The sequence below is a fragment of the Nicotiana sylvestris genome, chromosome 12 (genome assembly GCF_000393655.2).
Source record: "Nicotiana sylvestris chromosome 12, ASM39365v2, whole genome shotgun sequence".
In the NCBI taxonomy this organism is placed as follows: Eukaryota; Viridiplantae; Streptophyta; class Magnoliopsida; order Solanales; family Solanaceae; genus Nicotiana; species Nicotiana sylvestris.
In genome coordinates this window covers 26507220-26524368 of record NC_091068.1, presented here as the reverse complement: position 1 = coordinate 26524368, position 17149 = coordinate 26507220, and the positions used below count along the sequence as shown (strand labels likewise).

At 36.0% G+C, this 17149-nt stretch overlaps 2 protein-coding genes across 3 annotated transcripts; one reads left to right on the top strand and one right to left on the bottom strand.

The window, feature by feature from the left end:
* Positions 1-281: 281 nt before the first annotated feature.
* Positions 282-1139, bottom strand: LOC138882815 (uncharacterized). The gene has a single exon (XM_070163449.1). It carries the CDS (start codon positions 1137-1139, stop codon positions 282-284), a length of 858 nt encoding a protein of 285 aa, XP_070019550.1.
* Positions 1140-11672: 10533 nt separating this feature from the next.
* On the top strand, positions 11673-16172 carry LOC104235337 (uncharacterized). Of its 2 annotated transcripts, none has more exons than XM_009789073.2 (4): positions 11673-12007; positions 14302-14414; positions 15583-15671; positions 15846-16172. In XM_009789073.2, the coding sequence occupies exons 1-3, from the start codon at positions 11839-11841 to the stop codon at positions 15661-15663; spliced, it is 363 nt and encodes a 120-aa protein (XP_009787375.1). In that variant the 5' UTR covers positions 11673-11838; the 3' UTR covers positions 15664-15671; positions 15846-16172. The 2 variants fall into 2 exon arrangements, with proteins under 2 accessions (XP_009787375.1, XP_009787372.1); XM_009789070.2 differs by having other exon boundaries at positions 11718-12013.
* The last annotated feature ends 977 nt before the right edge of the window (positions 16173-17149 follow it).

Below are 17149 nucleotides of genomic sequence, written 5' to 3'. Positions count from 1 at the left end.
TTCTTCTTCTCTTTTTTTTTCAATTACGGTCGAATCCTATGGAGATTGCCTACGTATCGTGACCCCGCACAAATCAGACCAGGCGTAGTTCGTGAAGAAAGATTTTCAATTTTTCATTACTTAAAACAAACTATTACAAACTAAAATCCTTTTTGCAGAAAGAAAATAACAAACGCAAACTAAGGTCAAATACAAGTTCCAATACTACGGAATACTTTGATGCGAAAAGACAATGGACAGACAAACCACAGGCTAAAAAAATAGAGAAATACAGACACGAACTACGCATACTCTAAAGCTTCAAATATGGGTGCCCGCGAGGCATCGTTCGGCCTCGCCGCGGGCCTAGGTTCCAAATCGCTTTTGAGTTGCTCTAATTCATTCATGGTCCGTTTCACATAGATTAGCACTGCTGAGACAAAAGTAGCATGGGTCATGTCTTCACGAGCGCGACATCTTCTAAAAATGGCGCGGGCAATGGCTCTAATCCTGTCCCTTGCTTGCTTCTTTTCTATAAGCAGGCGTTTTATCTGATCACTACATGTTTTTAATGCTTGAGAATCCTGCATATGTTGATTCTTTAGTTGTTGCACTTCTACCTCCATTTGGGCCAACAAGTGGTAATAGTGTCCGCTTTTAATTTGGAAATCCTCAGCCTGCTTAACTGCTTTAACCTCAAGTGTAGCCACCTTTCTCTTCATATTGGCAAGAGTTTTCTCGTGGTCCCGTTTCAATTGATTCAAGTATCGGCGACGTTTATATGCTCTTGTACCCCACTGTGTTTTGAGCTCTGCCATGACGTTCTCAGACTTTTCTAAACCATCCCGCCATTCCCTAACTTCATTTTTCAGCCCTTTTACCAACTGCTCATCTGATCGACTCCTTGGTTGTTTATCAGGAGCCATTCTCAATTTCTGGATTTGGGTCCTAAGTGCTTCATTTTCTTGGGCCAATCTATTCTTTTCGCCTCGATCCACAGCAACTTGCATACTGTTATCGAATTTCAGACTTTCAACTTGTTGCTTCAACTTACCGATCTCCGCCCGATAACCTTTTTCCTTTGATAACCAGTTCCATTGCTCCTGGGATGACGCGAAATCTTTGAGATGAGGTCTTTTAGTTGGTCTCCCGCAGGACATGTCACCTATGAACCAAGCGTGATACCCCGGTGAAACTTCTCCTTTAGCCCTATCCAACACACAAGTATTTGCCGTCAAATGTTGACACTTACTCCAAATCTGGAGAACTTCTTCTTCGGGGAACCGACCGTCAGGACTGATTTCAACCACTTGGGTACTCAAGTCTTCATCTTTCGGCACTACTTGATACCTCCCAAGTTGCCTCAAAACCCGATATGGTGCATAGGGTTGGATGCTTTTAAGTCCCATCAACAGAAAGTGGGGCATGGTTGTCGGCATGTATATGATTTCCTCAACAGGCAACCATCCGAGCGTCCACTGGATTTGGCTGGCAGTGAGAGTTCGGAAGAATGACGTCCAAGCTGTGACTCCCTCGGGTAGACTAACCCCTTTGATTCTTGTGTAAAATTCTCCAATACAAGTTTTCTCGGGCGAATCGTAACCCAAGAGCTTGGAGCGGTGGCATAAATGATCGGTCATCCACATTTGCAACAATAGGTTACATCCCTCGAAAAAGTCGCCCCCGGCTCGGCAAGCAGTGAGAGCCCGGAAGATGTCAGCCATAATCATAGGCGCCAGAGTGCTTTTATCTTGGGTGAGCAAGGTACTAACGACCCCAACTACTTTCAAATCAATGTTTCTGTCTTTCCTTGGGAACACTATAAGACCCAAGAAAGCTATCATAAAAGCTACCAGCCTGTGTTCATCCCACTTCTGTCGGTTATCTCTACTGCATAGTTTGAAGTCTGGCTTATTGAACCCGCCCACGTGGCCGTATCTAGCATATATGAGGCGGAGACTGCATAAACCTTTTGCAAAATTTGGATGGTGAAATGTTCGGGGTATTTTTAGGAAATCCAAAAACCGGTGTACAGTGACGGCCTTGGGTGCAATCAAGTACTTGAACCTTAATGGAGCTTCATCACTTCCGATGTATCCCGCTATTTCTTCCAATGTCGGGGTGAGCTCAAAGTCCGAGAAATGAAATACATTGTGTGCTGAATCCCAGCCAGTGACCAATGATCTGATAACATCACCCCGAGGCTGGATGTCTAGTAAATCCGGGAGATCTTTCAGATACTTCTTTACTTTGTCTTGCCCTTCCTTGCCTAGGTCATTCCACCATAATCGCAACTCAAAAGGGATCTTGGTCATTATTGAAAAGGGTTTGTTTTGAATTGTGCTCATCCTGCATATTTATTAAGGTGATTATGCCAACGAAAAACTTTTATTAAACTCAAAATAAAACTATCTATTTTCTTTTCCAAGATTTCTTTTCAAAACGATGGACTCGATTTTCAAATGCGGCCTTTTAGCACTTCGGGAACGAAGATTTTAAGGCTGCGAGAGTCAATCGGTCAAAAATAAAAAATGATGACCAAAGATGGTCGTTTATGCAATGTCAGCCTTCCGGCGTCCCGCTTAGGAACATTCGGCTATTTTTGCAAAAAATAGCATCACCCGACTCTTTTATAAAAGTGGCAACATTTTGTCATTTTTTCTTTTCTGGTCGTTTTTGCAAAATGGGAAGTTGGACCTGATGAGGGTTGCCTACGTATCTCACACCCTGTGAGAATCAAACTGGCGCAGTTCGGGTGATCATGAATAAAGTAAATAAACTCACTTTTTTTATTTTTTATTTTTTGAAGGAAAGACTTATAAAGATGAAAGGGAGCATTTTTGCAAAGAATGATTTCTAAAGAGAAAAGATTTAAGAATTTTTTTTTTTTTTGAATTTCGAAAGAAAAACTTCTAAAGAAGAAAAAAAATATTTTTCGAATTTTACCTTCAATGAAAGAAATGCTTCTAAAAATATTTTTTGAATTTTGAATTTTCTTTTCAATTTTGAAAGAAGAATGAAAATATTTTCGGACTTTTTGGAAGCAATTAAAAGAAAATATTTTTATTTTTTATTTTATTTTTATTATTATTATTATTATTATTATTTAAAAAAAACAATTAAAAAGACATTCTAAAGAAATAAATAATGGAAAATATTTTGGATTTTTTTTTGAAAATTGGGGGTCTAAAAAACTTTTCTTAAAAGGAAATACAGAAAAAAAAAAATACTTTCTGGATATATATATATTTTGCAACAAATAATAAAATCACGTTCAACGCACGACTCTTTTTATTTTTATTTTTGGCCTTTTCATAAACAAAATAAAAAAAACATTTTAAAAACAAGACTCTTTTTCATTTTCATTTTTCATGGCAAGACAAACTATTTTTCTTTTCTTTCTTTTTTTTTTATTTTGAAAACAAAACAAAGTGAAGATTTTTTTTTCTTTTTCGTTTCACCAAAATGACCAACCTATTCTTCCAAACTTAAAATAAAAGACTCTCTTTTTTTCCTTTTTTTTTTTGAGTGAAATAAAATAAAACATTTTTCTTTTCTTCATTTTTTCAAGATTTTCGGCAGAATTTCGACAGTATTTGGGTATTGTTTTTTTTTCTTTTTCTAAAATAGGCAATTAATTCTCTACACTGTTACTTCGCTCTTTTTTTCATAATTTTCCAATATTCCTGATTTTTTGAAGCCGGTCAGTATGCAAGTCTGAAGCAAATGAATGCATAAAGCAAACAAGATGCAGCAGGATGGTCTTTTCATTTCAGGTTGAAAGTCCTAGACGGACCCAACCCCTGTGTTGAGTCCCCTAAGTCAAATGCAACATGATGCAAATAATCGTTCCTACTAGGGATCCGGCATGAAGTCATGTTATTCTATGTTCAAAACCTAAGTCGGTGTTCTAGACTGTGTACCCGAGCGGACAACTCGAATCGAGGAGGGGGCAACTTTCCGGTAACCAAAGGGCCATCCGGCTTAGTAACTTGTCCGGCCTCTTTCTTATTTCAAGGTATGACACTAACAGAATAGGGAGTCTCAACCAGTAAGCATATCCCCGGAGGTGAAGAGAGAAGGGTGTCGGCACAGTTTATATACAGTTCAGATAATATCAAAGCAGTAAAAGCATCATTTAGCACATTGAGCCCAAACATGTAACAAAAATCAGATAAAACCAAATATAACAATTTATCTAAGCTCGAATTTCTAACCCTGAACCAGTGGTTCTAGGCCGAAGGAATCCCCAGCAGAGTCGCTAGAGCTGTCACACCTCCTTTTTCCACCCCGCGAGTGTACAGGAGTTTTTCCAATTAAAGGACAATCGAAACGGGATTTGTTTATTTATTTCAGAGTCTCCACTTGGGAGATTTTAGGGTGTCCCAAGTCACCAATTTAATCCCGAATCGAGGAAAAGAATGACTCTGTATTACAGTCCGCGAACCAGAAATCCGGATAAGAAATTATGTTAACCCGGGAGAAGGTGTTAGGCATTCCCGAGTTCCGTGGTTCTAGCACGGTCGCTCAACTGTCATATTCGGCTTGTTTATCTGATTTTTTATACAATTATGAGCTTATGTGCAGATTTTAACTCTTTACCGCTTTCATTATTATTATTTTACAGGGAATTGCCACGTTGTGAAAATGTATTTCGAACCGCGTCACAATCAATGTACCCGTGATCGTCGACACACCTTGACTCCGTTGAGATTTGGATTTGGGTCACATAAATGTGCACCCGAGTTTAAGAAGATTAAATTATTAAAGGCGCACCTAAAGCGACTAGCGTATCATTTACTTTGGGTAGGGCCGTGAAATTTTGCTAAACGGTCCATCCCGAAGTCTAAGCAATTTTAAAGCAAATATTTACTGAGGGTCCCGCAAATTTGTATTTTTTATTCGCGGAGGCTTATCTCATTCTTATTTTTTAAAAGGAATTTGCAACGTCATGGACACGCATTTCGAACCACGTCACAATCAATGTACCCGTGATTACCTACACTTTTACTTTAGTAAAAGTAGTCAACGTGAGCCCCCCATGTTCCCTCTTTTTGAAAAGAAGACATCATTATCAACCTTTTCCTTTTTGCTTTTATTATTATGTCTTGTCACCCACTATAATTAAATAATCTGTAATTAGTCAATTCCCATTTTATCTCTAAAACTACTGTTACGCCCTGATTCAAAATCTGTTCAAACTTCAAAATTATCTAAGAACCTAAAATTAAATTACCAGCTATAACCAATCTTTAATCCAGTTCAATCAACAAATTCAAACTTAAACGATGAACAACATATCAACAATCGGAATTATTTTGATTGAACGATATTTTTAACAACACATATATCTTCAGATTCAATAATATTAACAAATTGAACATAACAAATAAGTAGATTTGAATTTCTAAATTCACTAATCATTTGATCTTTAAACTAAATCTAACAACATTACAACCAAGATGAATATTCAAATTAAATCAAGCATTTAAAACATAAACTCACATTAAATGACCGGATTAAGAACGAACTTCAACCAAAAGATGAACACGAATTTAATCTAAACTAATCAACAAAGATGGATGATTCCAGCGATTAAACTACCCTATTTCTATATTACAACTGAATTCTTTTAAAACGAATAAAAACAAACCGAAGAAGAAATAATTATTTGAATTTCAACTTAAATCTAACAACATTAAAATTAAATTAACCATTTCTTTTTAAAAATTAAACTAAAATTAAACTAACAATTTCTTTTACATTAAAAATAAACTAACAATTTCAATTTGAATCTAACAACATTAAAATAAACTAACATTTTTTTTTTTACAGAAATAAATAAAACACATGAAACAAACTAAAAAATAATTAATTAAATTTTAATTCGAATCTAACAACATTAAAATTAAACTAACAATTTCTTTTACAATTTAAACTAAAATTAAACTAACAATTTCTTTTACATTAAAATTAAACTAACAATTTCAATTTGACTCTAACAATATTAAAATTAAGCTAACAATAAAATTAACATGAAACAAACTGAAAAATAATTAATTAAATTTCATTTGATTCTAACAACATTAAAAATTAAACTAACAATTTCTTTTACAAAAACAAATAAAAACACATGAAATGAACTAAAAAACAATTAATTAAATTTCAATTCGAATCTAACAACGTTAAAATTAAACTAACAATTTCTTTTACAAATTAAACTAACAATTTCAATTTGAATCTAACAACATTAAAATTAAACTAACAATTTCTTTTACAAAAATAAATAAAAACACATGAAATAAACTGAAAAACTAATTAATTAAGCGATAAACACGAACAAAACAAGAATCAAACATTTATCAATTTTTAAATCCGAGAATATCAAAACAAAAATACGGACAAAATGAAACTCAAACCCACTAACCGGATCGAAGCGACGACGAACTCGAACGGAAAGTAGTTTGGTCGTTTGGACGAGGGCGAAGAAGGAGACACAACAGTAGCAGCTCGACGATGTGAAGGCCGCAACAGCAGTGAACGAACGGAGAAGAAAAAGCAACCAACGTGACGATCTGAAGAAGAAGACAGTAGCAGCGACGAACGGAGAAGCCAGCAGCGACATGAAACATGGAGGAGAAAAGCAGTAGCAACGTGAACCATGGAGGAGAAACAGCAGCACGGGCAGCAGCCATGGCGGGAACAACTCGACGGATGAAGAACGCAGCAGTAGCAACAACGACTGGACGAGGGCGCCATCGTGAAGACGAAGCAGTGAAAGGGCGCCATTGACGATGGAGCTGGCAGCTCGTGCATGCGTGCGTGTGTTTTTGTGGACTATGGCTGTGTGTTGTATGTGTATGTGTTTCTGTGTGTCGACGTGAGGATGAGGGAGGCAGCAGCCATGGTTGCTGCTCGTGTGTGTGTGTGTTGCGAGGGGGATGAAGGGGACGACGGGAGAGGGGCAGCCATGGGAGGGGGGCTTTTGAGTTTTTGGAGAAGAAGAGAGAAAGAGAGGAAGAAGAAGAAAGGGGGTGGGCGGGTAGTTTAGGGTTTTTTTGGTTTATTTTTTTTTTGTTTTGTTTTGTTTTATGAAAAATGAAAGAAAAATGAAAAGGGGGTTTGGGTCTTTTGGGTTATGGACTGGGTCGACCCAGTTTGAAATTGACTGGGTCGTTTGGGAAGATTGGGTCTCTTTGGGCCTGTGAAAAATTATGGACTAAAATTCTAAAATTGCACGCAAAGAAAAATTATTTTATTTTGACTTTTTGGGAGTAATTCTCATATAGGGCAAAAATCACGTGCTCACAATAATCATTTGGAACGGACTAAGTCACAATCCCCAACAGTGCACGACCCCACGCTCATCATCAAGCGTGTGCCTCACTTCAATATAGCACTGCGATGTGAAATTCGGGGTTTCAAACCCTCAAAACATCATTTACAATCATTACTCACCTCGAACAGGCTAAATCTCTATCTCGCGACGCCTTTGCTCCTCGAATCGGCCTCCACGCGCGTCGAATCTATCCAAAATCAAAACGAGGATATCAAAATATGCTAAAGGAACGAAGCTCAAGCGAAAACAATCAATAAAGGGCACAAATCCCCAAATTACAAAACCCGACCCCCGAACCCACGTCTCGGAATTCAATAATTTTTACATAAATAGGTTCCTTATCTCCCCACGAGTTCATACATATCAAAAGTTCTCAAATCCGACCCCAAATGGTCCTTCAAATCTATAATTAAAGGCCTAAGTTTCCAAGCCCTAGTTTCCCCAATTTTAACCTTTTATTTCCAAAATTTCTAGCTCTAATCCATGAAATAATAGCATAGGAACGAGTTTTAGGTCCGAATTCCTTACCTCAATGAAGTTCTCTTGAAATCCCTCTCTCAAATCGCCCAAAAAGCTCTCAAGCCGAAGTCAAAAATGGCGAAATAACTCAAATTCGCGAAATGAAATAACCTATATGTTCTGCCCAGGCCTTTTCGCATCTGCGGTCCTTCAACCGTATCTGCGGTACCGCATTTGCGGTCATTATTCTGCTTCTGCGGAAATCACTTAACCGACCACATCCGCATCTGCAATCATCCATCCGCATTTGCGACTCCACAGATGCGGTCCTCTTAGCCGCTTTTGCGATCCCTGAAAATTCCCCATAATTTGCTTTTGTGGCCACTCTCTCGCACATGCGGCGCTGCACCTGCGGTCCCCAAACCGCATGTGTGAAAACACCAGAAGCAGCAATTTCAGCAACTGAAATAACATCTCAACTTCTCCGTTAACCACCCAAGTCACCCCAAGGCCCCCGGGACCTCAACCAAAAGCACAAGCATATCTTAATACATTATTCAAACTTGTTTCAATCATCAAAACACCCCAAACAACATCAAACCACCCAAAACACATCGGATTCAAGCCAAACTTTCTAAAATCTTCTAAATTTCGCTTTTGATCAAAAACGCAACCAAACCACATCCGAACAACCTGAAAATTTGCACACATATCCTAAATCACTCAACGGAACTACTGCAACTCTTGGAATTCCATTCCGACCCCTATATCAAAATCTCGTCTACCAACCGAAATTCGCCAAAATATCGACTTCGCCAATTCAAGCCTAAATCGACTACGTACCTCCAAAATTCATTTCGATCATGCTATTAAGTCACAAATCACCTCCCGAAGCTAACCAAACCATCGGAACTCACATCCGAGCCCTCTAACACATAAGTCAACATCCGATTGACTTTTCCAACTTAAACTTCCTTAAAAGAGACTAAGTGTCTCAAATCTTACCAAAATCATTTCGGATTCGATCTGACCAATCTGATACCACAAAATACGGATGAACAAAGCATAATGAAATAAAAAATAGGGAAAATGGAGCAGTAACTCATGAGACGACTGGCCGGGTTATCACAGGACCAGTAGTCCACCCACCAGAAGATGTCATGTCATTTAAGACGATAATAGATATAGTTAGAGACTATTGATATAGCTTTTCAAAATTTATATGAAAATTTCCGAAGGATTCAAAATGGTTGAAGCATATAGTCCAAAGTCTCGAGAAATGTACTCGATCAGATTACTAAAATGTTTATACAATTTAAAACAATTAGGTTGCATGTGATATAATCGCCTCAATGAATATTTGATTAATGTCGGTTATATAAATGATGTCATTTATCCACGTGTTCTTATAAAAAATCAACATCAAATTACATTATACTCATTGTTTATTTTGATGATATAAATCTTATAATAACTCTAAAAGATCTCTAAAAGGCAATTGAATATCTTAAGAAAGAATTTGAGATGAAAGATCTTGGAAAGACAACTTTGTCTTGGTCTGCAAATTGAACATTTAGAAGACATAATCTTTATCTATCAATTTACCTATACAGAAAAGATCTTAAAATGCTTTTCCATGGACAAAGTGCGCTAACGGTTGTTCGATTACTTGAAGTAAATAAGGATCCATTCCAACCTCCCGAAGAAGATGAGGATTTCCTTAGTTCTGAAATACTCTATCTTAGTGCAATTGGTGCACTTATGTATTTTGCTAATGCTATAAGGCTTGACATTGTATTTTTTGTTAAGTTACTAGAAAGATATAGCTCTTCTCCTACAAGAAAACATTAGAATGAGATTAAGTATATATTGCAATATTTAAAAGGCAATCTTGATATAGGTTTGTTTTATGCTAACAAAGGTAGTGCAGATCGGGTTGGTTATGTAGATGTAGGTTTTTTATATGATCCCCATAAAGCTCAATCTCAAACCGACTACGTGTTCACATGTGTAGGTATTATCATATCATGGCGCTCCACAAAGCAATCTATTGTTGCTACTTCTTCAAATCATGCTGAGATAATAGCTATTCATGAAGCAAGTATGGAATGCGTATGGTTGTTCAGCGATTCATTTCATTCGAGAAAAATATAGTTTGGAATGTGATAAAAGACCCACAATTTTATATGAAGACAGTATTGCATGCATAGCCCAATTGAAGGGAGGATTCATAAAAGAAAATAGAAATATATTTCACCAAAATTATTCTTCACACATGATTATCAGAAGAATGGTAATATCGATGTGCAGGAAATCCGTTCAAGTGACAATCCGACAGATTTATCACCAAATATTTGCGAACTTCAACTTTTGAGAAGATGGTATACAAGAATGGAATTCAAAGACTCAAATATTTGAAATAAGATTTTCGTCAGGGGAAGTAAAAACGCGTTGTACTCTTTTTCCCTTATTAAGGTTTTTTCCATAGGTTTTTTCTTATAAGGTTTTTAATGAGGCAACTACTACTAAATATGTGTACTCTTTTTCCTTCACTAGGATTTTTTCCACCGGATTTTTCCTAGTTAGATTTTAATGAGGCACATTATCTTTTAATGAACATCTACGGGGGAGTGTTATCAATATATTATATTGTGGTCAGGCCGACTATGTTGTATGGGGCGGAGTGTTGGCTGGTCAAGACGTCCCATATCCAGAAGATGAAGGTGGAGGAGATGAGGATGTTGAGGTGAATATTTGATATACCAGGTTAGATAAACCTAGAAATGAAGTTATCCAAGACAAGTTGGGTGTGGCCCCTACGGATGACAAGATGCGGGAGGAGAGACTTAGATGATTTGGGCATGTGAAGAGGAAAAACACTAATGCTCTAGTGAGGACGTGTGAGAAGCTGGCATTGGAGGACTAACGTAGAGGTAGAGGCAGGCCGAAGAAGTATTGGGGGGATGTGATTAGGCAAGATATGACATTGCTCCATCTCACTGAGGACATGACCATGGATAAGAAGGTGTTGAGGTTGAGAATAAAGGTAAAAGGTTAGGTAGCCGAGTGTTGTCCTTGTTTGTAGCAGTAGCTTTGACACACCACTTGGTGCCTTCCGTGTTATTTTTCGTACCCCTAGTCTTCGGTTACTACTTGATGTTGTCTTGTGTTTCGATTTTTTGATTGCATTACCTTTTGCTAGTTTTGTATTTTTGCTTTGGATGTCAGATCGGTTTGCTTGTTATTTCCCCTCCCCTCTCCCCTTCCTAAGCCGAGGGTCTACCGAAAACAGCCTCTTTGTCTTTTTAAAGTCGGGGGTAAGATCTGCGTACACTCTATCCTCCCCAGACCCTATTTGTGGACTACATTGGGTATTATATTGTTGTTGTTATATTGTGGATGTTTATTTAGTACTTTGTTGTAAATAAGCTTCACGAAGAAGCTTATCCATATTGGACTCAGCCGTAAATATGTTTATCTATTTAGTACTCTATTGGAAATTAGCCTCCTAAAGAAGCTTATCATTTCGATATTATGTTGTGGATAAGTATTACTTCCTTTCGAAAATTATCTATAGCTGCTTGTAAGCTGCTTACACAACAGCTTACGGTAGGAGCTTACAAACAACTTACACAGCAGCTTACGGTAGCAATTTACAAGCAACTTATACAACATCTTACGCATCAACTTCCTTTCTTCTGCAAATAGAGAAAATTTCAGTATAACACAGTTTGAAGTTAAATAATATATCATTATTTCTATATACTTGTTTTTGATTTATTTACTTTATAGTCTTTATTTCATAACATAAATTAAATTTTTAAATTGAAATATTAAATTATTTGGTTTTATTATAAATATTACTCCAGATGCTGGTAAGAATTTCTTTTTTGCTATTCCACCAACATCTACTTCACATATTTTACCTGCAAATCAACAGTAGAACAAAGAGAGCTGGTGGGCAAGATGGGTTCACAATACCATAGCCTAAAAAGGCTCGTCTCCTACAAAAGTTACTACTTACTTGCAGAGACAGAGACAGAACCCTCATCTCTTACAATATGGTTGAACAACTTGAGAACCCATCTTCTCTTCTTCCTCCTTCTGATCCCCCAGAGTCACAGCCAAAGCCACAGCCTCCACCGTCTGATCCAATTCCTATTCCTTCATCACAACCATCAGATCCAGCAACAACCCCACCTCCTCGAACTGGGTTCAATCCCAGCAGAAGTAAGTGTAAGATTTGTAGAATCTAATTTGCCTTATATTATTTTAATTAATGTACTATGGGTCTTAAGGAATGGATATAGAGAATTTTTAAGCCAACCCAATTAGCTTTTTTGGGGATGAGGGCAATTAATTCTTCTTTTTCCCTGGAAAAAAACCCTTCATATATTTCTGCCATCATTCTAAAGGGGAGATATCCCCCCCCCCCCTTTTTCTTTGATCTTTTAGTCTTAATAGAAACTTATGTGAAATTTGCTACAAATTACTTCGTATTGGAATGAACGGGTTTTAAGATCCAGGAAGATGTTCAAGATTTAATATATGTGTATAAAAAGTAATGTTTGACCTATACACACTGTATAATTTTCTGGCGATGGGCGCTCAATCTTTTGCCAGACAGTTGTGGATAGTGGAGCTAAGTTGAAGAAAGAGGGTTCAATTAAATCCCTTTTGTCGGAAAACTATACTATGCAAATAGGGCAAAACCCTATCTTTTTGTTATATTTAAACGGTTGAATCCCCTAGACTTAAAGAAAATTCTAGTGAAGTGGCAAAAGGGGTTCAGAAATTGCTTTAGGTCATAGGTTGATATCCCAGGTGACGTTCTTAATAGTTTTGAATTCCCTTGAATAAATTCCTAGCTCCATCACTCTCCGCCCTGGTTCGAGTAAAACGACTAATATAACAACAACAACCCAGTGAAATTCCACGGGTAAGGGGTCTGGGGAGGGTAGTGTGTATGCAAACCTTACCCCTACCCCGATGAAGTAGAGAGGTTGTTTCCCAAAATGACTGATATAAAGGAATTATATTTCTGCCCATTATTTTTGATATAATGTTTAGGATTTAATATTTGTTGACACTATGGATGAAAATTTTCAGATTTAGTTTGGAAGTAATCTGATATGGTGATGGTGAGGAAAGGGGTGTAATTGGTGAAATTTCATATATCTGTTTACATCCTCACGTTTGTCAAAATTACGCATTGAGTCTTGCTAATTGTTCATAGTAATATCTTTGGGAAGTACCTTACATAATTTCCTGTTATTTAAGAACTAGTGATTAGAATGTCCTGTTTGTTAACGTTGGGATTAGAATTTTTAGCTTCAGTTTGAAAACTACCTAATTGGTGTACTGGGATTTGGTTTTCCTCTGAATCGGCGACGGAGAAGAGGGATGTAATTGTATGGTCTTGGATGTATTACATCATTGTGTTTGCCAAATTTTGCATTATTGTTTTTAACTACAGTAATGTTGTAATTTTATAATGTTATTAGTTGTTTTATCTTTTTATATGCCAGTAGGAAATGTAGACAACCTCTAGTGTTAGAAAACCTAATCTTTTATGATATTTGGACCAACATGCATGGGCTTAAATGAAGCAACATGGCCAGTGAGGATTCACATAGCCGACCTCAACTTGTTTGTGATTGATGTGTAGTTGTTATTGTATCTTTTTTGGCTGTTTTTTTCCTATTAGTTTCTTTTGTTTCTCTTTTGTAGCTGAGACACTTTAGGGGTTTCAAGCCAATACTTCAATATTTATTACTTGCACTTTGTTCACCTAAGGAATTCTTCAACAGATTTACTTGAACCCTAAAGGCCAGAAACAATGTTCATTAATAATAAACTAAAGATTTGTTTGTTTTATTTTCTATTTCTCCTTTTCTTGGGAGGGTTGGAGGTGGGTTGAGATAATAATCAAAGAATGAACATTGCAATAATATGTCACTTCTTGCTCATGGCGGGAAGAGTCGCAGTTAAAGGGCCACAGAATTCTAGATACAATCCTACCTGTCAAAGAAAAGAATTATCTAGTTATAATCCTAAAACTAAAAATAAAAATCAATCTTAAAAAGGTTGTATTGTAAACTTTTACCTTCTTGGTATCTGATTATAATTTATGTGAAAACAGAACTTTTCATCTTCATATTGGTTGACTTCTCATTTTCTTTCTTTCCGCTGCCCATTTATTGTGTCTCTTTGGCCAACTTGCAGTAGTGATCTGTTGCAATAGATTAAACTAATTGTCAGTTTTAGTCTCTTGAACAATTATCTTCCAATGAGATAAGATGGTGGTTAACTGTAATAGATAACTAGTTATCAGTTTGTCTCTTGAACACTTATCTTCCAATGATATATGACAAACAAATAATATCACCTTCAAGGAATTCAGTGACTGCGTATTTGTTGATCGAAATGTTTGTGCCCAAAAGAAAAAATTGTGTTAGATTTGGCATAAAGGAGAGTTAGATTTGTTTAATCTTACATGTGCTGTTTCTTCTTGGATATTACAGTGATTGGTATCATCAGAAGGAAGGCCATGATAAAAGACTTAGCTGCTATATACCATGCAGAGTGCCTTGCATATTGTCAAGAACTTTTGGAACTTCAAAAAAAAGTGGAAGAGGTTAGAAATATAGTCCTGCAACTTTGTTCATTTCACTTTGATGGAGGCCCCTGCTTTCTCGTGGCTTGTGAAATCCCAACTTTCATGGAATAATTGAAACCTATTATTTAGACTGAGTATAATATTCATGAGATTAATATTTAGCATCAGTATAACATGGTCTTAACAGTGACGTTATGCTTGTAAATTTTCTTGTCTTTCTCGAACTAGAGGATCTTTACAGTTTTATTTTTATATTTTAGCAAGATGGGTGTGAGTTGTTTTCATGTGCAAACTCTTGTATATGTTGTTGTCCTGGTCCATAATTCCTGTGTTTTGATTATCAGTCTATTATGATGTTTGACTTGCAATTCTACTTTTCGCTAGATGGTCTTATTTGCTTGAATGGTGTTCCTGGCTCCGCCTTTTTTCCCTACCTGTAGACGTATAATGGTGTTCCTGGCTCCGCCTTTTTTCCTGTGATCTTGATTTAAAGATTTTCTAGCTCTTATTTGTAAATACATTGTCGAAAACAAAAAATGGTATACATACATTGCCGAGAAGTATATACCATCATCAGAGAAAAGAGAGGACTTAGGGAATCGTGGTTGGAAATTATAAGAGAAGGATCTTGTACTTTTATATGTGTTGATGAGCAGATGATGTTTTTAACCATCTGATAATAGGTGAACTATAATTGAAAGAGGAGCAAAACTGAAGAGGCTAGATAAGAAGCTTATGAGAAGAAGATGCAAGAATTTTATTCTGTCAAAGAAAATGAGAATGTTCCAATTTAAATGAACACGCAGGTCACCGAGGTTATAGATTCTTTTTCTGGTAATACAAACCAGCTCTAATGCTCTTAACAACTCAAACAGTATAATAAAACACCTCAACTCCTAATTAAAGTCTTGTCTTTTTTAGGCCTTATTTGTTCTTACCTTGATAGCTACTCTTCTATCCCAATTGTTCTCTAGACTCTTAGGTCCTGTAAAAATTGGAAAGGAATCCTCTTTTGCAATACTTTTCTAACTCCTTAGTTCCAGTTTCTAGTACAATGCTTGCTTGTTTTGTAAATTACCAAATGTCATTTGCGTGGGGAAAAGCTCAAGAGAATATTTCCTTGCTTCTTGCTTTTGATATATTCATTATCATAATAACCTTTCTTTTTCCTTCCAAATGCTTTCAGTCATTGATTAACGCCAAACCTGCAGAAGATTCAAGGAGAGAAACGATGAGGCCCCCAAAACGTATGAAGAAAGCTCGTTAGCATGTAATGTAAGATATGCTTGTGCTCTATTCTATTCGTTCTTGAAAACTTTTCTCTTGCCTTTTTTACATGAGCAATCTGGAAAACTGTTGTTTACTGATTCCAGAAAGCCAAAAGTTTGTTAAACGTATCTTCTCTTCTTCTTTTTATCTAAAATTGGATGAACTCTCTTGATCTGTCAGGAAAAAAGAATTCACATTATCTAATATCAACGCAGAGGATGCATTTTTTGTCATTCAGTTGGGAGCCACAGCTTAGTTCCTGATTCGGCAATGGACTCTATGCATATATTACAAACCCTTCTATATGGCTGGAACCACGATGCAGAATTTTCAGTCACACAGCTATTCTATCTGTAGCCGGTAGAGTTTGATTGGTTGTATTATATAGTTATATTGTATTGAGTGGAAAACTTAAAAAATAGCATTAATTGGTAATGTTTTGCTGTGAAGTGTCTACAGCAAACACTACAACATGAAAATTGAAAAGGTGGAGAGAATATCTTATGATTCTTTGTCTTTTTGCTTTCAGATTTCACTAGCATTACTAATCCGGATTTGCGCGGAATATATCTATAAAGAAAATTATTTTATCTTTCTGAAACTAAAAATATATTCAGCATATGTTTCCGTTATTCAGCACTATTACATAATCCATATCTTCTAAATAAATGATGCTAGAGAATCATATTTAAATTGTGAATTATATTTTTGTATAAATTCTCATTCAAATTAAAAGTATATTAAATAAAAGGAGTATTTAAAAAAAATCAAAATTATAATATCGAAATCTCATTAAGAGATGCATGTAAGATTTCGTATCGAATACATTACTTTTGATGTTTAAGTTGTAACGACGTTGCAGATAACTTTCATATTATGGTATATGTCATACTTTTCGTATTATTCATAATCGAATTATAATTTATAAGTAATTTTGTGATTTTAATGTAATTTTTATAACTATTTTTTATTTTATACTATCTTAAAAGTCTTGAAATTAGTAAAATTTGAAGATCCATGGGACTTACGCCCCATGTCTCAGGGGTTACATCTCGCCTCGTCAGCGGTAAAACGCCTCGCCTCACGCCCCCGCCTTTTAAAACATTGATTCTAAGTTATGTTACCTAATATTTATCACCTTGAAGTTTGAATTGCAAAAAGGAATATTTTGTATACGGTGCTAAATAAAGGACTAAAGGCATATAAACTTCGAAGACTACTTAAACCAAAGCTTCAAACATGTTCAATATAAAATAGTAATAATAATCACTATATAAATCATAAAACTAATTAACAATTTAATTAACTAATATTTAGGATTTTTTATGTCTACTATCTATTTGTCACTTTGAGCTACCTACAATTTTTAACCTTATACAATGAAAATGAAAGATTCTATTTCATTTTAGAAAGAATTTTGGTGAAATGTCATTCGCTTTTTTTATCCTTTAAAAATAGAGTTCACATTGAACACAATAGTCATT